The 22,838-nt window shown below is 55.2% G+C and overlaps 2 protein-coding genes across 2 annotated transcripts; both read right to left on the reverse strand.

The window, feature by feature from the left end:
* Positions 1 to 1,651: 1,651 nt before the first annotated feature.
* Positions 1,652 to 5,074, reverse strand: LOC128134426 (protocadherin alpha-6-like). The gene has a single exon (XM_052772117.1). It carries the CDS (start codon positions 4,749 to 4,751, stop codon positions 2,013 to 2,015), a length of 2,739 nt encoding a protein of 912 aa, XP_052628077.1. The 5' UTR covers positions 4,752 to 5,074; the 3' UTR covers positions 1,652 to 2,012.
* A 12,066-nt stretch (positions 5,075 to 17,140) lies between these two features.
* LOC128134424 (protocadherin alpha-6-like) lies at positions 17,141 to 20,326 on the reverse strand. Its single transcript, XM_052772115.1, is given in 3 exon segments — positions 17,141 to 17,568; positions 17,570 to 17,665; positions 17,667 to 20,326. Coding segments are annotated over 3 exon segments (2,793 nt in total). The 5' UTR covers positions 20,180 to 20,326; the 3' UTR covers positions 17,141 to 17,384.
* Between the last annotated feature and the right edge of the window lie 2,512 nt (positions 20,327 to 22,838).

Raw genomic sequence — 22,838 nt, forward strand, 5'->3', positions numbered from 1 at the left:
TTTGCTTTTCAGCAGTCTCAGGTGGAAACACCACAGAGCTGCACATTAGAGTGCTTAAACAGTCTGTGATTAGAGCTGTGACAGCTCTGATCCCAGTCCACAGGGATTTGACTCTTTCAGAAAACCACACCAAATGCTGAAGCACAAGCGGTCTCACGATGGCCAATGGGTGAGAGAACTTCTACGACAGAAAACGCAGTGCTGGGCTGCTGTACAGGGTTCGCCGTGCACATGCATGTATCTGAACATGTTAATAACGACAAGACAACACACCACCTCTACCGCGGCCACCTGTGCAAGTGCACAAGTAGGGGAAGTCCAAAGATTACAAAGATTACACTCACCTCCTCATGTGCCCTTACAAATCCTGCCTGGTGAGGTTGCCATCAGGGCAACACCAACAGCTGTGGAAGCTCCTGCAGATACCCACCACAACACAAGGACAGAAGATTGAAGCACTATCCTCCCAAAACAACTTTCCCAAAACAGCACCAAAAATATTCATCAGAACAAATTCAGCAGTCTGCATCTCAACCCCTCTTACCAACAACACATTGCCTACGTCAATCAGGCAGCAGCACAAGGGACTGTCTCTGCTGGGAGACACTCATAACCCCCCAAAAGACACTGTGGGCATTTCAGTACCACATACTATCTCGAGATCCACAAGGCCTCATACTCCAGAACCTTGGGAGCCTGCAAAAAGATGCTGGGCAAGAACACTCTGTGCCCTTCCTGCCTCATGCTTTCCTCTAGCAAGCCTCCATTCCCCACTCCGAGACACATGTCCTCAAGACAAGCACATCAACTCCTGTTTTTGTCTTCTTACGACATGGCCCATGGTCTTCCCAAGGATTTCCACTTCCCTCACACAAGTCCTCCCACTGCTCAAGGTCACCCTTCACATCAGCAGATGCCCAGGCCCTACTCAGTGCCACTGCCACATTCACCTCCATGAACATGCAACAGTTTCCTTGCCCACCTCAGGGCTCACTCCAGATTTTGCAGACCCTTCCCACCAAAGGCAGCACCATAAATAAACATACGGATGGTACCACAGACACAGCGTCCAGCAGAGTCTCTGCAGCTGACCCTTCATGTTTGGCAATGCTTCAGCATTCTCAGAAGGAAATGTGGCACACCTGGGAGCAATACTCTTTATAAAGGTGACTCTGGGACAGCTCGAGATGGCCATGGCATTGATTTCATGCTCTGAGGGAAAAACGAACATGTTGACAAGCACAGCACTGTAACGGATGATATCGACTGTGTACGAGCATTTGGTTTGGGTTTTGTTGAGGAAGGCTGGTTTTTTGGGTTTGGGTTAGTTTGTTTATTTGTCTTTTCTTGTACGAAAAGAAGATTTCCAGGGCTTTTGAAACGATGTGACTTCTCATTCAGAGATTGAAAGAACATGAAAACAGGCCAGTGTACTTCATGACACTTCACTGGTGAGGAATGGGCTCCACATCCTGGGGGAAAGGGGGAGGAGGAAAAGAAAAAGAAAATTCCTGTTCCTAACACCTACCTTGTTGCGTGACACTCTTCTCTCTGAACACTTTACACTAGCAATTAGCGTTACAACGCACTTTGAAAAAACAACAGAAGAAAAGTCTGTATTGCCTTCCCTACTTTCCTAATTCCTCCAGTAGGCAAATAAAAATGGAGAAATTACACCACGGGGAGAGAAGACCCTGAACACCCAACTGTCACCTTCCATCACAACGCTCGCAGAAGGGAATCAAATAAGGACGAGGACAGAGTTTGCGACAGGAAACCACAGCGGATACCAGCACGGTCAGCAAAAAGCAACTCTAAGAAGCAGTACATAGTGCCTGCGGGACTGCCACCACCACAGCCTGCGTGTCTGGCACCCCTTCAGCAAGCTCGGGTGGAAATGCTGCACAGCAGCAAGCCCAAGCGTCCGCAAAGCTGATGTCGTGGCACCTCACATCGCAGTCGGCAGGGATTTCATTCCGCGGGACAACAGCCCACAGCCACGACCACAAAGCTCAGCTGCGGACGGCCACCGCTGCGGGGTGCGGCAACACCTTGCTTGCTTCCTCCCCCACAGCGAGACCCCGGGCGCTCCGGCAAGGACGCGAAGGTCCCGTGAACACCCTTAAGAAGCACCCGCCAAGCCCCCGCCGCCCGCGGGCCCCGGCGGCTGAGCCCGGCTCCCACCAGCGCCTGCCCAGGGGCCGGGCGACAAGGGCCACAAGAAGGGGGAAGGGGCGAGAGGCGACAAAGGGAGGGCCACTGACCGTGTCCACGAGAGCGGGCGGCTCCGGCTGCGTCTCCTTCGCCGCGGGGCCGGGCGGCGGCGGGAAGTTGGGGCTGAAAACCATCAGGTCGCTCTTGCCCGCGCCCTCCGCCACGCACAGGCTCCGGCTCTGGCGCTGCGAGTACGACCAGCTCCCCACTTCGCTGGCGCACACCAGCGTCGCCGGCCCGGGCCCCGACAGCACGGCCGCCCGCGGCGCCCACCGCGACGCCCCGTACAGCACCACCGCCAGCAGGAACAGGCTCGACACCGCGCAGATGGCCACCACCAGCCACACGTTCGTCGCCGCCGCCGCCGCCGCCGCCGCCGCCGCGCCGCCCTCCGCGCCCGCCGCCGGCCGCAGCCCCGCCCCCGACGAGGACGAGCCCGCGGCCGCCAGCGCCGCCTCGGCGCCCTCCACCAGCGACACGCTCAGCGTGGCCGTGGCCGAGCGCGCCGGCTCCCCGTGGTCCCGCACCACGATCACCAGCCTCTGCCGCGGGCCGTCCGCCTCCTCCAGCGCCCGCGCCGTGCTCACCTCGCCGCTGTACAGCCCCACGCGGAACGGGCCCTTCCCCCGCGGCTCCCACAGCTCGTAGCGCAGCCACGCGTTGTAGCCCGAGTCCGCGTCCACCGCGCGGATCTTCGCCACCACCTGCCCCGCCGGCGCCCCCCACGCCGCCCACGCCCACAACGCCCCCGAGCCCGAGCCCGAGCCCGAGCCCGAGCCCGGCCCCGACGCCGCCGAGCCCGCCGCCCCGCCACCCGGCCCGCCCCCGGCAGGCGGCAGCAGCGCCGGCGCGTTGTCGTTCTCGTCCACCACGAAGAGCTGCACCGTGGCGTTGCCGCACAGCGGCGGCTCCCCCGCGTCCACCGCCCGCACCTCGAACTGCAGCACCTGCACCTCCTCGTAGTCCAACGGCTGCAGCGCCCGCAGCCGCCCGCTCTCCGCGTCCACCGACACGTAGCTCGACGCCGCCCGCCACCCCCCGCCCGCCACCGCGCCCCCGCCCACGCCCTCCGCCACCGAGTAGCTCACGCGCCCGTTGCCCGCCTCGTCCGGGTCCCGCGCCCACAGCCGCGCCAGCTCCGCGCCCGCCGCGTTGTTCTCCCGCGCCAGCACCGTGTACACGGCCTGCGCGAACGCCGGCGCGTTGTCGTTCACGTCCGACACCGGCACCCGCAGCCCGCGGCTGGCGCGCAGCGCCGGCGCCCCGCCGTCCTCCGCCCGCACCTCCACCTCGTACTCCGACACCCGCTCCCGGTCCAGCGCCTCCCGCAGCACCAGCGAGTACGAGCCCGCGAACGTCGCCACCAGCCCGAACGGCGCCGCCGGCCACACCGCGCAGCGCACCCGCCCGTTCGCCCCCGAGTCCCGGTCCGACACGCTCAGCAGCGCCACCACCGTCCCCACCGCCGCGTCCTCCGGCACCGGCACCGACAGCGACGTCACCCACACCTCCGGCGCGTTGTCGTTCACGTCCAGCACCTCCACCAACACCTTGCAGTGACCCGACAGCGGGGGGTTTCCCTGATCCGCCGCATCCACTTGCAGGCGATAGAGACCAATAACCTCAAAGTCTAAGTCACCCCTAAGGCGGATCTCCCCGCTATTCCTGTCGATCCCAAAAACATCTCTTCCATTTGGAGGGAACAAATTCTGGAGAGAATATGAGATATTCCTGTTCGACCCCTCATCCGAATCCGTGGCGTTTACTCTGATCACAAGAGACCCGCGTTCCGTATTTTCCGGCAGCTGCACTTTATACACCGACTGGTTGAACTGGGGCGCGTTGTCGTTGGCGTCCAGCACCGAGATCACCAGCTCCATCGTGCCCATCAGCGACGGACGGCCCCCGTCACTCGCCGTCAACACCAAACGGTGCTCAGGCATCGTCTCGCGGTCCAGCGGTCTCCTGAGCACCAGAAATAACGATTCAGAGTCCTCCTCTGTTTTTTGCCGGTCCAGAGAGAAGTGCTCGCTGGGGCTGAGGGTATAGGAGAGCTGCGCGTTGGCTCCGACATCTGCATCCGACGCGCCCTCCAGCGGGAACCGAGAACCCGGCGGGGAGTTCTCCGGTAAAGTGAGGTTTTTCCGGGCGGCGGGGAAGAGCGGGGCGTTGTCGTTGATGTCGGTCACCTCCAGCTCCACGTGGAAGACGCGCAGCGGCCGCTCCACCAGCACCTCCAGGCGCAGGGCGCACGGCGCGCTCTTCCCGCACAGCTCCTCCCGGTCCAGCCGCGAGCTCACCACCAGCGCCCCGCTCGCCCCGCTCACCTCCACGCTCGCCCGCCGGCCCTGCGCCACCAGCCGCAGCCGACGCGCCTCCGGCTCGCCCGCCTCCAGGCCCAGGTCCTGCGCCAGCCGGCCCACCACCGTCCCGGCCTTGGCTTCCTCCGGCACCGAGTAGCGCACCTGCCCGCCGCCCAGCGCCCAGGCCGCCTGCAGCACCAGCACCCGCACCACGGGCCCCCAGCACACGCCCATCGCCGCCGCCGCCCGCACGGGCCCCGCACGGCTCCCCGCCGCCGCCCGGACGCACCGGCTCTCCTGCCCGCCCCGCGCCGCCCCCCCGCGCTCACAGCCGGGCTCTCCGCCGCACCGGGGCGGAGCCGCCTCACCGCTCCCACGCCGTTTCTGAGCCTGCAGCGACACCGTGTGCTGCTCCGACGCCTCGCACGCTCCCCACGATCGCCAGCCCGCCGCCTCTCGCCTCGCTTCCTTCCGTGCTCCTCCTGCTTTGCCTCCTTCCTTTCTTTTCCCCTCCTCCTTGCGTCTTTCCTCTTTCCTTCGTCCTTTCTTCTTTCCTCCTTCAGTTAATTATCTCTTCTTATAACGCGTTTCTCGCGTTCTTCCTTCCTTTCCTGCCGCTTTTCCTTCTCTTTCTTCTTTCTCTTTACAACCTCTTTCTGCTTTCTTCTCTTTCCACCTTCGATGTCCTCTTTCTGCTCTTCCTTCTCCTTTTCGTTCTTGCCCTGACGTGCCCAAGTCTTTACTCCCCTTTCCCTTCTCCTTCCATCCTTCGCTCTTCTTTACCCCCGCTGGCAGCTCGCCAGTCGCCTCCGGCGCCGCGGCGGAGACCCTCAAAGACGGAGCCAGCAGCGCTAATTTCGGGCCAGCAGCGCCGGAGCGCGGTACTCTAACCAAGGCGGACGCCGTTAGGGACCAACTCTCTCCAGCGTCTAGAGGTGACGTCGTGCTCGTCCTCTCCTCTATCTTCTCTTCTTTCCTTTCTTTCTTCCTCTTTTCCTTCTTTTTACTTCCACCAATTCCTTCCTTGTCTTCTTCCTTCCCTTCTTGCCATTGTCTGTTTCCTTTTCTCCCTTTTTTCGTTACCCTTTCTTCTCCTGATTCTTCTTTCTTCTGCCTTTCCTTAGCCCTATCCCTAGCTCTTTCCTTTTTTCCCTGCCCTGCCTCATCTTTGCGTCCTAATCCTTTCTGTTTATACACAAACAGCCGAGCCGTTGTATCTTCCTTTCTTTTTCTCCTTCACCAAAATAATTTCTAAATGGCTACAACACACCCACAATGAAGCATGGACACCCCTTCAGGCAAGACCTCTCCTTCCTCTTCCTCACCACTTTTCACCAAGCCTGACACAGCACCCTGAGTACCGAGGGTGCTGAGGTCCTCCACTCCATTCATCGTGTCAATACAACGTTGGTGCATGCTGGTAATCTCTGCTATCATCTCTTCCTTCTTTCTTGTTTCGTCTTTCTTTCATTCTTTCTTGTTTTCTTGCTTGCTTGCTTGCTTCTTACTTGCATAGATTACTTCCTGTCCTTCTTCCTTTTCCTCTTTCTTTTCCTCTTCCTTCCCGTCTCATCTCCCTTTTATTTATTTTTTTTCTTGTCCTGCCCTAGCCTTGCATCCCATTCTTTTCTACTTCCATCCTTCTATCTTCTGTTTCATTTTTCCATTACCAAGAAGTTTTAAAAATGTCTACACCACACTCGCCATGAAGCACGGACATGCCCTTTGGCAAGAGCTCTCATTCCTCATCCCTATCACCTTCCATCCTCCCATACAGTAAACAACCTTCCTGTTTTCCTCCAGTCTATGAATCTGCACCTGCCCTTATCTTCCTGAAGAAGAACACACTCTTCAGCATACCAGTCATCTCAAGGACCCAGCAAATCACAGAGTGAGGCAGTCAAATGGCAAAGAACATCTCTGCCTCATCTGTTACGGATTTGTGTGGCATGGGGGGGGTTTGCTAGCGGGGGAGGGGCTGCAGGGGTGCAGCTGCTTCTGCTCCCCCAGCTCCAAGCCAGACCCTCCTCTGGCCCAGGCCGACCCAATCAGTGATGGTGATAGCACCTCTGGGAGAAGGTATTTAAGAAGGGGAACCTGCAGTGAGTGGGGGTATTGGACTGTGAGAGGAACACCTCTGTGGATGCCGAGGTCAGTGAAGGAGCAGGAGGAGAGGCGCCTGAGGAGGTTGATGCCCCTGCAGCCCGTGGTGAGACGGCAGGCTGTCCCCCTGCAGCCCGTGGAGGTGAGCAGGGGAGCACATGCCCCTGAAAATGGCCATGGCTCCATCCGAAAGCCCGCGCTGGAGCAGTGCGTGGCTGAAGATCGGCCCGCGGAAAGGACCCACGCCAGGGAAGTCTGTGAGGAACTGCAGCCCGCGGAACTCACGTTGGAGAAGTCCGCGAAGGACTGTCTCCCGTGGGAGGGACCCCACGGTGGAGCAGGGGAAGCGTGAGGGGTCCTCCCCCTGAGGAGGAAGGAGCGGCAGAGACAAGGTGTGGCGACCTGACCCCAACACCCATCCCCTGTTCCCCTGCGCCGCCGGAGGGGGGGGGTAGAGAGAAACGGGAGTGGGGTTGAGCCGGGAAGGAGGGAGGGGTGGGGGGAAGGTGTTCTAAGATTTGGTTTTACTTCCTAATATCCTTGGTTTGATTTGACTTGTAGTCAATTAAATTGATTTTGTTTCTTCCCCAAACTGAGCCTGTCTTTTACCCGTGACCCTAAGTGGTGAGTGATCCCTCCCTGTCCTTCTCTTGACCCACGAGCCTGCCTTTACATTTTCTCCTCAAACCACCGTAGTTGGGGGGGGAAGGGGGGGGGCAGTGAGGGAGCAGCTGCGTGGTGCTTTGTTACCAGCTGGGCTGAAACCATGACACTCATCAGAACACAATCCACCACTCTCTGAAACACAAGCCCCAGATACAGGGATGTCTCATAAAACAAAAGGCTCCAGAGTCCAAACAACACAGGCGAGTCTCTCATTCGGGAATTCAAACCCAGCACAGCCGAGCACAACAACCCTCCAGGAGGGCCGAAAAAGCACAGGGCAACCACAGCTCCCAAGCACTCTAAATATACCTCCATTCTTCCAGACTCATTTTCCACCTACATGCTGAATGGCAAGCTCTTGCTTCCCATTCAGGCAGGCATGCACTGCCAGAACAACACAGCAAGAACCTCAGTACCCAGGGGCATTAGTCCCCTTGGAATAGCATGACCCACCCATCACACAGCCAAACAAAAGCCACGAGGGTAACACCATGGCATTTTTACTGACAACATCTGCTCAATGCCCAAAACATCCACCCCATGTAATGGATTGTGATCCCTCCTCCACATACGCTTGCTGCCACCCACTCAGGCTGTGCCTCGAAGCAGCAGGAAAGCTATGAGAGCAGGCAGCGGTGCTTTGTTCCTCCAAACCTACAGGCATTACAATCCTGGCAACATTTGGTTGATCCAACAGCAAGACACCACGACAACACAGGAACAAAAGTACATCTGCCTCTCAAACTCATCCTCTTCAGGTATGAACAACTTAGCTGTAGAATCACTGGTTGCTTCTTCAAAATAAAAATCGTTTTCAGGACAGCACAAACAATGGCTTTAAGGGACATTTGCAATCAACATTATGAGAGATTCCTGGGGAAGCTGGACACAAAAAAAATAACTCATGTTCTGCAAAAGCCTGGAAAATGCTCGACAGTGCACAGTGCTCCCTTATGCACTTCTATCACAAGGAGAGTAGCAGGGAGACCTGAAAGCCAAGGACATTCTGTCAATGTCAAGCTCAGCTCAACAGAGTGGAAAAGCCATCCCCCACACTGATGACAAACCGCCCAAATGTCTGCAACCTGACAGCTGCCACAATTCCGCCTCCTGCATCTCATCCGCTGTTACCAACACATTGCCAATGCGAGAGAAGAGAAAACAAAACGATGGGACGTTTTGCTAAGAGGAGGGAAGAAAACCAAAGGAACCCGTTCCACTGTATTGAAACACAAGAGGACAACAGGCACAAGGCTATGCCGAAATTCTGGAGGCCCTGAAAGGATCCCGGGCAAGTAGCACTGTCTGCGGAGCCTCTTCTTGAGGTTTTCTACTGGCATCCCCTATCCCACACCCGGGGCAATGGCATCTCCAGCTAAGTGGACATTCTCCACTTCTTCCCCAAGGACACAGACCATGTTCTAACCAGCATCTCCATTTCCCTCACGCAAGACTTTTCCCCACTCAAGGTCACACTCCCCATGACGCATGCCCAGGCCACACTTCAGCCACTCACAGGATTGCTGCCACAGCACCCGGGTATTGCTCCAGCCCAACAACATGCCCCACCTCTAAGCCCCGTTCTCAACATGACCCAGGCCTTTGCACATCCTCACTTTCCCTCACAAATGGCACAGAAAACATACGGAGGGCTGCAAAGCTGCACAGTGTCTGACAGACTCTTCCCAGCTGCCTGAACTTCACCTTGAATATTTTCTGACTTTTCAAGCAATCTCAGAGGGAAACAACACTGCTGTGCATTAGAACATAAAGATTCTTTGATTAGAGCTTGACAGCTCTGATTCCTGTCCACACGGAATTTATTCTTTCAGAAAACCACACCAAATACCGAAGCAGAAGCACACTCACAATGTAGACAGCGTGGGAGAATTTGTACCAGAGAAAACCACAGCTGGGCGGGCTTTGGCGTGTAAGTGCACATCTCTGAATGACTTAAGCATAACAGGACACACCATCTATCCTGAGGCCAACTGTGCAAGTGAACAGGTAGAGGGAATCAAGCACAGAAAGATTACACCCACCTCCCTACATCCCCTTACAAATCCTGCCCAAGGACGATCAAGGAACCATCATAGCAACATCAATGGCTATGGAAGCTGCTATGGATGCCCACCACTGCACAAGGACAGCAGGTTGAAGCACCACCCTCCCACAACACCCTGCCAAAACACAGGAGAAAAAAAGTTCATCAGACAGCATTCACCAGTCTGCATGTCACCCCCTCTTAACAACACGTTGCCTACATCAGGCAGGCTGCAGGGGAACCTACTGACCCTGGTGGGAGATATTCATAAACTCAAAACACATTGTGGGCATTTCAGTTTCACATACTGTCTCAAGATCCAGAAGGCCTCATACTCCAGACCCTTGGAGACTGGAAAGGATCCTGGGCAGGAACACTCTCTGCCCATCCTGCCTCATGCTTTCCTCTAGGCAGCCTCCACTCCCCACTCTGCAACATGCGTTCTCAAGACAAGCACATCATCTCCCATTCTTGTCTTCTTACAACATGGCCCATGGTCTTCCCAAGGATTTCCACTTCCCTCAGACAAGTCTTCCCACTGCTCAAGGTCAACCTTCACAGCCAGAAATGGCCAGGCCCTACTCAGTACCACTGCCACGTTCACCTCCGCGACATGCCACACCCTCCTGTGGCTTCAGCAACCTCGGACAGAAACGTTACACAACTGGGAGCAATAATAGTTATAGGGGTGATATCAGAACAGCTCTAATGGCAATGGGAATAAAATGCATGCTATGCAAGAACCCAAATGCTGACGAACACACCAGTGTCACCGATGATATCTACCATGTACAAAAATTTTCTCGAGTTTTTGGGGTGAGCTGTTTAGCTTTTGGGGGTTGTTTCGTTTGGTTCTTGTTCTGAAAAGAGGTTTTTCCATCGGTTTTGTAACGGTATGGCTGGTCATGCAAATATTGAAGGAACATCAAAACAGGCCAGTGTACAGTCACGCCTCCTCTTGGGCCAGGAACTCAAGCCCACAACCCAGCAGGGGAGGGCAGGACAAGAAAAAGGAAATACCTGCCTTGGGTCACACACTTCTGCCTCAACACTTTATACGACTAACTACGGTTATAATACACTTGGAAAAAGAACACTTGGAAATGTCCGTACCACCTTCCCTACTTTCATAATAAACCTGTGGGGCAAATAAAAATGGAGAAACTACGCTATAGGGTAGACTCCCGACTGTCACCTTGCATCACGTCTCTTGCAGAAGAGAATCAAACAGGGTGAGGACAGAGTTTACGACAGGAAACCACAGCCGATACCAGCATGATCTGCAGTCAGCAAAGGTAGTAAGTTCTCCCGCTGCTCAAGGTCACCCTTCACATCAGCAGATGCCCAGACCCTACTCAATGCCACTGCCACATTCACCTCCATGAACATGCAACAGTTTCCTTGCCCACCTCAGGGCTCACTCCAGATTTTGCAGACCCTTCCCACCAAAGGCAGCACCATAAATAAACATACAGATGGTATCACACACACAGCATCCAGCAGAGTCTCTGCAGCTGACCCTTCCTGTTTGGCAATGTTTCAGCATTCTCAGAAGGAAATGTGGCACACCTGGGAGCAATACTCTTTATAAAGGTGACTCTGGGACAGCTCAAGATGGCCACGGAATTGATTTCATGCTCTGAGGGAAAAACAAAAATTTTGACAAGCACAGCACTGTAACAGATGATATCGACTGTGTAGGGGAATTTGGTTTTTGTTCTGTTTGGGAGGGGCAGTTCCTTGGATTGGGGTTGGGTTTTTGTTTCTTTCTTTGTTTGTTTTTTCTTGAAAGAAAAGAAGATTTCCAGGCCTTTTGAAACAATGTGACTTCTGATCCAAATATTGAAAGAACATCAAAACAGGGCAGCATACTTCATGACACTTCACTGGCAAGGAATGCACTCCAGAACCTGGGGGAAAGGGGAAGCAGGAAAAGAAAAAGAAAATTCCCGTTCCTAACACCTACCTTGTGGGGTGACACTCCTCTCCCTCAACACTTTATCATACTAACTATGGTTACAACACACTTGGAAAAAGAACACTGGATTACAGCCTCCTCCTCATCACTTCCGCTTACAAATCCTGCCTGAGGAGGAGAAGGAACCATCATGGCAACATCAACGGATGTGGAAGCTACTATGGATGCCCACCGCTACACAAGGACAGCTGGTTGAAGTGCTACACTCCCTCAACACCTTTCTCAAAACAAGCAGGAAATCGATCAGCAGACAACATTCAGCAGTTTGTGTCTCAACCCCTCTTACCAACACATTGCCTAGGTCAGGAAGGCAGCAGCACAAATGACTGTCTCTGGTGGGAGATATTCATAACCTCAGATGACACTGTGGGCATTTCAATACCATGTAACTGTCTCGAGACCCAAAAGGCCTCATACTCCAGACCCTTGGGAGCCTGGGAAAAGATCCTGGGCAAAAACACTCTGTGCCCTTCCTGCCTCATGCTTTCCTCTAGCAAGCCTCCATTCCCCACTCTGCAACATGTGTTCTCAAGACAAGCACATCATCTCCCATTACTGTCTTCTTATGACACGGCCCATGGTCATCCCAAGGATTTCCACTTCCCTCACACAAGCCTTCCCACTGCTCAAGGTCACCCTTCACATCAGGAGATGCCCAGGCCCTACTCAATGCCACTGCCACGATCACCTCCATGAACATGCCACACTTCCCTTTCAGTCCAGCTTTTGTGGACACTTCTGTCAACGAGAGCACCACAGAAAAACATACAGATGCTATCGCATACACCGTGTCCAGCAGACTCTCCGCAGCTTACTCTTCATGGTTTGCAATGCTTCAGCAACCTCACATGGAAACCTTACACATCTCGGAGCAATACTATTTCCAGAGATGATCATAGTGTCATTGATGTTGGAGAAGATCCTTCAGACCATCGAGTCCAACCATTAACCTAACACTGCCAAGTCCACCACTAAACCGTGTCCCTAAGCACTACATCTTCTAAATATCCCCAGGGATGGTGACTCAAGTACTTCCCTGGCCAGCCTGTTCCAATGCTTGACAACCCTTTGAGGGGAGAATTTTTTCCTAATATCCAATCTAAACCTCCCCTGGCACAACTTGAGGCCATTTCCTCTCATCCTATCACTTGCTACTTGGGAAAAGAGACCAACAACCACCTAGTTAAAACCTCCTTGCAGGCAGTTGTAGAGGTTTCCCCTCAGCCTCCTTTTCTCCAGACCAAACAACCCCAGTTCCCTCAGCTGCTCCTTGTACGTCTTGTTCTCTAGAGCCTTCATCAGCTTCATTGCTCTTCTTTGGACACGCTCCAGCACCTCAATGTCTTTCTTGGGGTGAGGGGCCCAAAACCGAACACAGTCTTCGAGGTGCGGTCTCACCATGTACAAAGGGATGATCACTTCCCTACTCCTGCTGCCCACACTATTTCTGATACAAGCCAGGAGGCTACTGGCAGCCTTGGCCATCTGGGCACACTGCCGGCTCATATTCAGCTGGCTGTTGACCAACACCCCCAGGCCCTTTTCCTCCAGGCAGCTTTCCAGTCACTCTTCCCCAAGCCTGTAGCCTTGCACTGGGTTGTTATGACCCACATGCAGGACCTGGCACTTAGCCTTCTTGAAGCTCATCCAGCTGGCCTCGGCCCATCGATCCAGCCTCTCCAGACCCCTCTGCACAGTCTCTACCCTCAAGCAGATCAACACTCCCGCCCAACTTGGTGTCGTCTGCAAACTCACTGAGGGTGCGCACAACTCCCTCGTCCAGATCACTGATAAAGATATTAAACAGAACTGGCCCCAAGAATGAACCCTGGGGAACATTGCTTGTGACCGGCCACCATCTGGATTTACCTCTGTTCACTACAACTCTATGGGCCCGGCCAGCCAGACAGTTTTTTACCCGGCAAACGGTACGCCCACCCAAGCCATGAGCAGCCAGTTTCTCCAGGAGAACGCTGTGGGAAACGGTGTCAAAGACTTTACTAAAGTCCAGGCAAACAACATCCACAGCCTTTCTCTCACCCACTAAGCGGGTCATCTTGTCAAAGAAGGAGATCAGGTTAGTCAAGCAGGACCTGCCTTTCCTAATCCCATGATATCGGGACAGCTCTACTGGCAATGCGCATTGATTTCATGCTGTGAGAGAGCAACCCAAATGCTGACGAGCACAGCACTGTAATGGATGATATGTAACGTGTCGGACAATTTGGGGATGGTTGGGGTTTGGGGGTTGAAAAGAAGGCTTACGTGGATTCTTTAAGGTTGTCGCTGCTGATCCCAATATTGAAAGAACATCAAAACAGGCCAGCATACGTCATGACACTTCACTGGTGAGGAACGTAGTCCACAACCTGGGGGAAAGGGGGAGCAGCAAAAGAAAATTCCCTTTTCTAACACCTGCCTTATTCGGTCACACCTCTCGCCCTGAAAAAATTATCTTATGAACTAGACTTACAACACAGTTGGAAAAAAACATAGGAAAAGTCCGTATTGCCTTCCCTACTTTCATAATGACTCTGGTCAGCCAACCAAAATGGAGAAATTACACCATGGGAAGAGAAAACCCTGAAGTCTCAACTGTCACCTTCCATCACGTCTCTTCCAGAGGAGAATCAAAGAGGAGGACGACAGAGTTTGTGACAAGAAAGCACATCCGATCCAAGCACAGTCAGCAGTCAGCAACGGAAATGGCAGAAAATAGTGCCTGGGGCCTGCCACCACCACAGCCTGCATGTCTCGCAGCTCTTCATCAATCTTGAGTGGAAATGCTACACGCCAGCAAGCAAGAGCATCTGCAAAGCTGGTGGTGTGGCACCTCTAACGCAATCGGCAGTGATTTTATTCTACGGAAGAACAATTCACACCCACAACAGCAAACCTCAGCTGGGAGAATGAAGTACTGCCCACCGTAGAAGAAGGTGAGGTTGGAGACTGTGAATGTGCACAAGTCCATGGAACCTGATGAGATACATCTGAGGGTCCTGAGGGAATTGGCAGATGAAGTTGCCAAGCCACTATCCCTCATATTGGAAAAGTCACGACAGACCGGTGAAGTTCCCAGTGACTGGAAAAGGGGAAACATAACCCCCATTTTTCAAAAGGGAAAAAAAGGAAGACCTGGGCAACTACAGGCCAGACAGTCTCCCTTCTGTGCCTGGCAAGACCGTGAAGCAGATCCTCCTGGAAATTATGCTACGGCACATGGAAAACAGCGAGGTGACTGGTGACAGCCAACGTGGCTTCACTAATGGCAAGTCATGCCTGACAAATTTCTGGTGGTCTTCTATTGCAGGGTTACAGCATTGGTGGATAAGGGAAGATGACTGACATCATCTACCTGGACTTGTGCAAAGCATTTGATACTGTCCCACACAACATCCCTGCCTCCAAAATGGAGAGACATGGATTTGACCTGTGGACCATTTGGTGGATAAGGAATTGGCTGGATGGTCACACTCAAAGAGTTGCGCTCAGCGGCTCAATGTCTGGGTGGAGATCAGCAACGAGTGGTGTCCTTCAGGGGCCTGTATGGAGAACAGCATTACTTAACATCTTCGTCGGGGCCATGGACAGTGGGATTGAGTGAACCCTCAGCAAGTTTGCAGATGACACCAAGCTGAGTGCTGCGGTTCATACTCCAGAGGCAAGGGATGCCATCCAGAGGGACCTTGACAGGCTTGAGAGCTGGGCCCGTGCAAACCTCAGGAAGTTCAACAAGGCCGAGCACAAGGTCCTGCACCTGGGTCGGGGCAATCCCAAACATGGATACAGCCCTGGCAATGAGTGGATTAAGAGCAGCCCTGTGGACATGGACTTGGGGGTACGGGTGGATGAAAAAGTGAATATGAGCCAGCAACGTGTGCTCACAGCCTAGAAAGCCAATCATGTCTCGTGCGGCATCAAAAGAAGTGTGGCTCCCAGGTTGGGGAAGGTGATTCTCTCCCTCTACTCTCCTCTTGTGATGCCCCACCTGGAGTACTCTGTTCAGCTCTGGGGCACACAGCATAAGAAAGACATGGTCCTGCTCGAGCGGGTCCAGAGGAGGGCCACAAAGATGATCAGGGGGCTGCAGCACCTCCCCTATGACAGGCTGAGACACTTGGGGTTGTTTAGCCTGGAGAAGAGAAGGCTCCGCGGAGACCTTATAGCATCCTTCCACTACTTAAAGGGGGCATACACCAAAGATAGGGAGGGACTTTTTCTAAGGGAGTGTAGTGATAAGATGAAGCGTAATGGTTTTAATCTGAAAGAGGGTAGTTTTAGATTAGATACTAGGAAGAAATTATCTGCTGTAAGGGTGGTGAGACACTGGAACAGGTTCCCAGAGGACTTGTGGATGCCCCTTGCCTGGAAGTGTCCAAGGCCAGGTTGGATGGGGCTTTGAGCAACCTGATATACTGGAAAATGTCCCTGCTCATTGCAGGGGGTTTGGAACTACATCATCTTTAAGGTCCCCTCCAACCCAAACCATTCTGTGATTCTACGATCATGGCAGCATCAACAGCTGTGGAAGCTGCTATAGATGCCCACCGCTACACAAGGACAGCAAGTTGAAACACTACCCTCCAACAACATCTTTCCCAAAACAGGAGCAAAAAGGTTCATCAGACAGTATTCAGCAGTCTGCATGTCACCCCCTCCTACCAACACATTGCCTACGGCAATCAGGCAGCAGCACAAGGGACTGTCTCTCCTGGGAGATAGTAGTACAACATTGTGGGCATTTCAGTACCATGTAACTACCTCAAGACCCAGAAGGCCTCCAGCTCCAGATTCTTGGAGCCTGGAGAAGAATCCTGGGCGGGAACACTCTCTGCCCATCCTGCCTCATGCTTTCCTCTAGGCAGCCTCCACTCCTCACTCTCCAACATGCGTTCTCAAGAAAAGCACGCATCTCCCATTCTTGTCTTCTTATGGCATAGGCCATGGAATTCCCAAGGATTTCCGGTTCCCACAGACAGGTCTTCCCACTGCTCAAAATCACCCTTCACATCAGGAAATGCCCAGGCCCTACTCAATGCCAGTGCCAGAATCACCTCCATGACATGACACAGTTTCCTTTCCCGGCTCAATCCAACTTTTGCCTATGCTTCCCATCAATGAGACCACTGTAGAAAACACACAGAGGTATCACGTACACAGTGTCAGCAAACTCTCTGCTGATGACCCATCACGTCTGGCAATGCTTCAGCTATCTCCAAGGGAAATGTTGCAGACCTGGGAGCAAGACTATTTCTACGTGTGACATTGTGACAGCTCTAAATGGCAACAGCATCAATTTCTTGCTCTGAAAAAGCAACCCAACTGTTGATGAGCACCCTACTGCAACAGATGATATTGACTACGTAGGAGAATCTGGTTTGGGTTTTGTTTTGCTGGGTTTATTTTGTTTGGGCTTGTTCGGTTTCGATTGTTTATTTGTTTGTTTGTTTGTTTTCCCCAAGAAGATGTTTCCAGGGCTTCTGTAACCATGAGGCTGTTGATTCAAATATTAGAAGAACATCAAAACAGACCAGTGTATGTCACATGACTTCTCTGGCCACGAACAAGAGACCAAAACCTGGGGGATGCTGGAAACAACAAAATAAAAAGGAAATTCCCGTCTCTAATACCTGCCTTGATGGGTGACACTCTTCTCCCTCAACACTTTACACTAGCAACTAGCGTTACAACACACTTGGAAAAAAAACAGAGGAAAAGTCCGTATTGCCTCCCCTACTTTCATAATTCCTCCAGTAGGCAAATAAAAATGGAGACATTACACCACGGGGAGAGAAGACCCTGAACACCCATCTGTCACCTTCCATCACAACGCTCGCAGAAGGGAATCAAATAAGGACGAGGACAGAGTTTGCGACAGGAAACCACAGCGGATACCAGCACGGTCAGCAAAAAGCAACTCTAAGAAGCAGTACATAGTGCCTGCGGGACTGCCACCACCACAGCCTGCGTGTCTGGCACCCCTTCAGCAAGCTCGGGTGGAAATGCTGCACAGCAGCAAGCCCAAGCGTCCGCAAAGCTGATGTCGTGGCACCTCACATCGCAGTCGGCAGGGATTTCATTCCGCGGGACAACAGCCCACAGCCACGACCACAAAGCTCAGCTGCGGACGGCCACCGCTGCGGGGTGCGGCAACACCTTGCTTGCTTCCTCCCCCACAGCGAGACCCCGGGCGCTCCGGCAAGGACGCGAAGGTCCCGTGAACACCCTTAAGAAGCACCCGCCAAGCCCCCGCCGCCCGCGGGCCCCGGCGGCTGAGCCCGGCTCCCACCAGCGCCTGCCCAGGGGCCGGGCGACAAGGGCCACAAGAAGGGGGAAGGGGCGAGAGGCGACAAAGGGAGGGCCACTGACCGTGTCCACGAGAGCGGGCGGCTCCGGCTGCGTCTCCTTCGCCGCGGGGCCGGGCGGCGGCGGGAAGTTGGGGCTGAAAACCATCAGGTCGCTCTTGCCCGCGCCCTCCGCCACGCACAGGCTCCGGCTCTGGCGCTGCGAGTACGACCAGCTCCCCACTTCGCTGGCGCACACCAGCGTCGCCGGCCCGGGCCCCGACAGCACGGCCGCCCGCGGCGCCCACCGCGACGCCCCGTACAGCACCACCGCCAGCAGGAACAGGCTCGACACCGCGCAGATGGCCACCACCAGCCACACGTTCGTCGCCGCCGCCGCCGCCGCCGCCGCCGCCGCGCCGCCCTCCGCGCCCGCCGCCGGCCGCAGCCCCGCCCCCGACGAGGACGAGCCCGCGGCCGCCAGCGCCGCCTCGGCGCCCTCCACCAGCGACACGCTCAGCGTGGCCGTGGCCGAGCGCGCCGGCTCCCCGTGGTCCCGCACCACGATCACCAGCCTCTGCCGCGGGCCGTCCGCCTCCTCCAGCGCCCGCGCCGTGCTCACCTCGCCGCTGTACAGCCCCACGCGGAACGGGCCCTTCCCCCGCGGCTCCCACAGCTCGTAGCGCAGCCACGCGTTGTAGCCCGAGTCCGCGTCCACCGCGCGGATCTTCGCCACCACCTGCCCCGCCGGCGCCCCCCACGCCGCCCACGCCCACAACGCCCCCGAGCCCGAGCCCGAGCCCGAGCCCGGCCCCGACGCCGCCGAGCCCGCCGCCCCGCCACCCGGCCCGCCCCCGGCAGGCGGCAGCAGCGCCGGCGCGTTGTCGTTCTCGTCCACCACGAAGAGCTGCACCGTGGCGTTGCCGCACAGCGGCGGCTCCCCCGCGTCCACCGCCCGCACCTCGAACTGCAGCACCTGCACCTCCTCGTAGTCCAACGGCTGCAGCGCCCGCAGCCGCCCGCTCTCCGCGTCCACCGACACGTAGCTCGACGCCCCCCGCCACCCCCCGCCCGCCACCGCGCCCCCGCCCACGCCCTCCGCCACCGAGTAGCTCACGCGCCCGTTGCCCGCCTCGTCCGGGTCCCGCGCCCACAGCCGCGCCAGCTCCGCGCCCGCCGCGTTGTTCTCCCGCGCCAGCACCGTGTACACGGCCTGCGCGAACGCCGGCGCGTTGTCGTTCACGTCCGACACCGGCACCCGCAGCCCGCGGCTGGCGCGCAGCGCCGGCGCCCCGCCGTCCTCCGCCCGCACCTCCACCTCGTACTCCGACACCCGCTCCCGGTCCAGCGCCTCCCGCAGCACCAGCGAGTACGAGCCCGCGAACGTCGCCACCAGCCCGAACGGCGCCGCCGGCCACACCGCGCAGCGCACCCGCCCGTTCGCCCCCGAGTCCCGGTCCGACACGCTCAGCAGCGCCACCACCGTCCCCACCGCCGCGTCCTCCGGCACCGGCACCGACAGCGACGTCACCCACACCTCCGGCGCGTTGTCGTTCACGTCCAGCACCTCCACCAACACCTTGCAGTGACCCGACAGCGGGGGGTTTCCCTGATCCGCCGCATCCACTTGCAGGCGATAGAGACCAATAACCTCAAAGTCTAAGTCACCCCTAAGGCGGATCTCCCCGCTATTCCTGTCGATCCCAAAAACATCTCTTCCATTTGGAGGGAACAAATTCTGGAGAGAATATGAGATATTCCTGTTCGACCCCTCATCCGAATCCGTGGCGTTTACTCTGATCACAAGAGACCCGCGTTCCGTATTTTCCGGCAGCTGCACTTTATACACCGACTGGTTGAACTGGGGCGCGTTGTCGTTGGCGTCCAGCACCGAGATCACCAGCTCCATCGTGCCCATCAGCGACGGACGGCCCCCGTCACTCGCCGTCAACACCAAACGGTGCTCAGGCATCGTCTCGCGGTCCAGCGGTCTCCTGAGCACCAGAAATAACGATTCAGAGTCCTCCTCTGTTTTTTGCCGGTCCAGAGAGAAGTGCTCGCTGGGGCTGAGGGTATAGGAGAGCTGCGCGTTGGCTCCGACATCTGCATCCGACGCGCCCTCCAGCGGGAACCGAGAACCGGGCAGGGTGGTGAATTCCGCGAGGCTGAGGTTTTTCCGGGCGGCGGGGAAGAGCGGGGCGTTGTCGTTGATGTCGGTCACCTCCAGCTCCACGTGGAAGACGCGCAGCGGCCGCTCCACCAGCACCTCCAGGCGCAGGGCGCACGGCGCGCTCTTCCCGCACAGCTCCTCCCGGTCCAGCCGCGAGCTCACCACCAGCGCCCCGCTCGCCCCGCTCACCTCCACGCTCGCCCGCCGGCCCTGCGCCACCAGCCGCAGCCGACGCGCCTCCGGCTCGCCCGCCTCCAGGCCCAGGTCCTGCGCCAGCCGGCCCACCACCGTCCCGGCCTTGGCTTCCTCCGGCACCGAGTAGCGCACCTGCCCGCCGCCCAGCGCCCAGGCCGCCTGCAGCACCAGCACCCGCACCACGGGCCCCCAGCATTGCCGTGGTGGTCCACAAATGCCCATCGCCGTCACCGGTTCCTTTTTCTCCCCACCGCCTCGTTACGGGTCTTTGTATGGAATCGGGTTTAGTTGTGCAGTGTGCAGTAATGCTTTCTCAGGGGCTGCACATCCTCTTCTCCGCTGCTCTTTTTTTCATCTGCGTTCTTTTTTATGTGTACTGGGAGGCGTTTTCCCCGCCCTTCGCTCGCTTTTATCATACGGTTTTTTAGGTCAGAGCGGCATCATGTGGCTCTCTGGACGAATTGCCTCTTACGGTATCGTGCTCTTTTGCTTCATCTTTGTCATTTTCCATTCCATGCACTGAAGTTCTTTCTCGCTTTGTTTCCGAAATCTTATCCCCAGCATTTTCACTGTATTGGTTTAGGAGAAGTGCATAGGATTCCCCTCAGCTTCTTCGTAGAGCACCCTTCTGCCAGTTTGAAACACGGTGTTTTTTTGCTAATTGCCACTAATTTTGAGGCCTGAATTTTGTTCTTCAGTTAAAACAGGCAGAAAAATCCCATCGAACTTTAATTCTTCTCGGAGACGCTTTATTTTCTTTTAAACTTGTGTTTATTGTCACCTCTATTCATCTTGAGTTGTAGCCCCTGTCATCAGTTTAAGTGGCCAGAAATTAATCTGTCACACTTGTTTTCCTAATGAAATGGTCTTGCCATAAGTTATATTGAACATATTTTTCAATTAATGGGATAGGTCCCAAGTTGACCGTGATTGGGTTTCCTCTATTAGAAACGCTGAGGTTTAATTGAAGTGTTTCCAAAAACAGGGGCGTTCCACGTGCAGTTCTATATATTTCTTGCAACAAACTATACCTAGAAGTGTTTCCTAACCAAGCCACCGAGATGAGGGCGTTCACACGTTGGTGCTGTGAGCAAGTCTTGTAAGGATTGAGGGTAGAAGGAAGAGGGAAAACGGGGAAACAGATCCCCTTCCTGCGGTCGTTGCCCGCCCCCCCAGCATTCCTCTGAGAGAACAAGAGGGTCAAATGGTTCGGTGGTAACTCCTCCACAGGAGATACTCCCTGTAACCCATCAGCTCTGCTGACAGCGCAGGTGACCACCCTACTATGAAACACTGAGCGGAAAGGGGACACAGAAGCAGAGCAGACTGAGAAACGCGGGTTACTCCACACTTCCTTCTATTCGGAGCCGAGGGGGACACGGGAGGGCAGAGGTGAGAGGAGACGCAGTCAACACGCGTGGTGACTCCAGTCCCTTGGGAGGAGCCAGCAAAGAGCCCAGTCACGGGCGAGATCTTCCTTTAAATGAGACGGGGCTGAGTTTTTCTATCTGTGCTCTCCATTCGTGCTCGCCTCCTGCCGGAGGCTCGTCTGTGTCACAGGATATTGGAATAAATGTTACCGTCCTCCGCTCCCCTACCCCAGCAAAGCCGGGTGCGCGGCTGCGGGAGGATTTTCGACCACCATTTGAAGCTTCAGCGTAAAATCCGCCGCCTGCCCACACAGCTCTCGTCCGTCCGCCCCCGTTTGCATTCACCACCACCGGCCCCGCGGCCACCGCGCTTCCCGCAGCAGGACTAAGGATGAGAGCAACTTCTGCCGTTACCTCTGCAGCTCACGTACACAGACCACAGTTCAAAAGATGATTCAACACGATTGTGCCTACCGACCTTTTTGTATTCCTGCCCGACTGATCTCCACAGCGCCGCCGATTCATATGGAAATCTGCCGCTGAAGGTAGTCAGGCTTTCCGTGGACAGCAATGATGTCTTCATTCCAGATCCGTCCCGAATGCCATTTCTGTATGGCCTATGCCATCAAAACGCAAAGACGAACTCTTCCTACTCCGTCTTTGTAACTTACCTGCATTTCCTCATCCCGACCAGTGACAGGGTTTTCTCCCCGAGGAAGACATTCAGACGGATCACGTTTCATATCCCAAATCCTTGTGGAAGTTCAGCCTTTGAAGATGAAGACTGGTCTTTCCCTCCAGCGCTGCTCTCGAGCAGAGCAGCCCACGGTAAACAGCAAAAGGGACCTCTGGCAGACACTGCCGCTGTCAGGGACTTGGACTTATTAAGCCCATTAGCATCTTATCCCATTCATAACACCCACATCAGTTTTGTCATTCTCTTCCATTATTTAGGTCTACACACGGATTTGCTGCAGTCTCACACTGTCATTACCATAGACCACAGGTAAACAGACAAATCTATCCTATCAACTGGAACAGCATTTGTTAACTTTTTCCGGCTGCAGGCGACAGAATTGATCTTTTTGATAATAGAGGACCAACAAGTAAGATTCTACAAGGCACGATTTTTGCCAAGTTAATCTGGAGACACATTCCCGACCTCTGAGTTTCCTGGAGTTTTCTGGCAGTTTGTTTTAATTCCTGTAGCAAAAGGAAATAAAGGTTTGGGTAGAGATCACTGTCTTGACTCGTGGATGGGAAGAGATGCCAGGACAGATCTTCTATCAACAAATTCATCACGCTCACTCCATGTGAGTCCAGGATGAGAGGTGTTTAAGCAGGATAGGTTTGGTTTGGTTTTCTCTACTTATCCACTTGCTAAATTAATCCACTTACCTGGAATAAGTAGATCTTCTCTGGAGGAATATTTCATGCCATATTCATAGGAATGAAAATATAATGCCAATGTCAGCAAAAAGAGCACCATTTTATTTTCAAATGTCTTAGAG

Source organism: Harpia harpyja, chromosome 20 (assembly GCF_026419915.1).
Source record: "Harpia harpyja isolate bHarHar1 chromosome 20, bHarHar1 primary haplotype, whole genome shotgun sequence".
NCBI classification, from domain to species: domain Eukaryota; kingdom Metazoa; phylum Chordata; class Aves; order Accipitriformes; family Accipitridae; genus Harpia; species Harpia harpyja.

What these genes read in the sequence shown, in the direction of transcription:
- LOC128134426 (XM_052772117.1), bottom strand. Translation starts at nt 4,751, where the DNA reads ATGGGCGTGTGCTGGGGGCCCGTGGTGCGGGTGCTGGTGCTGCAGGCG.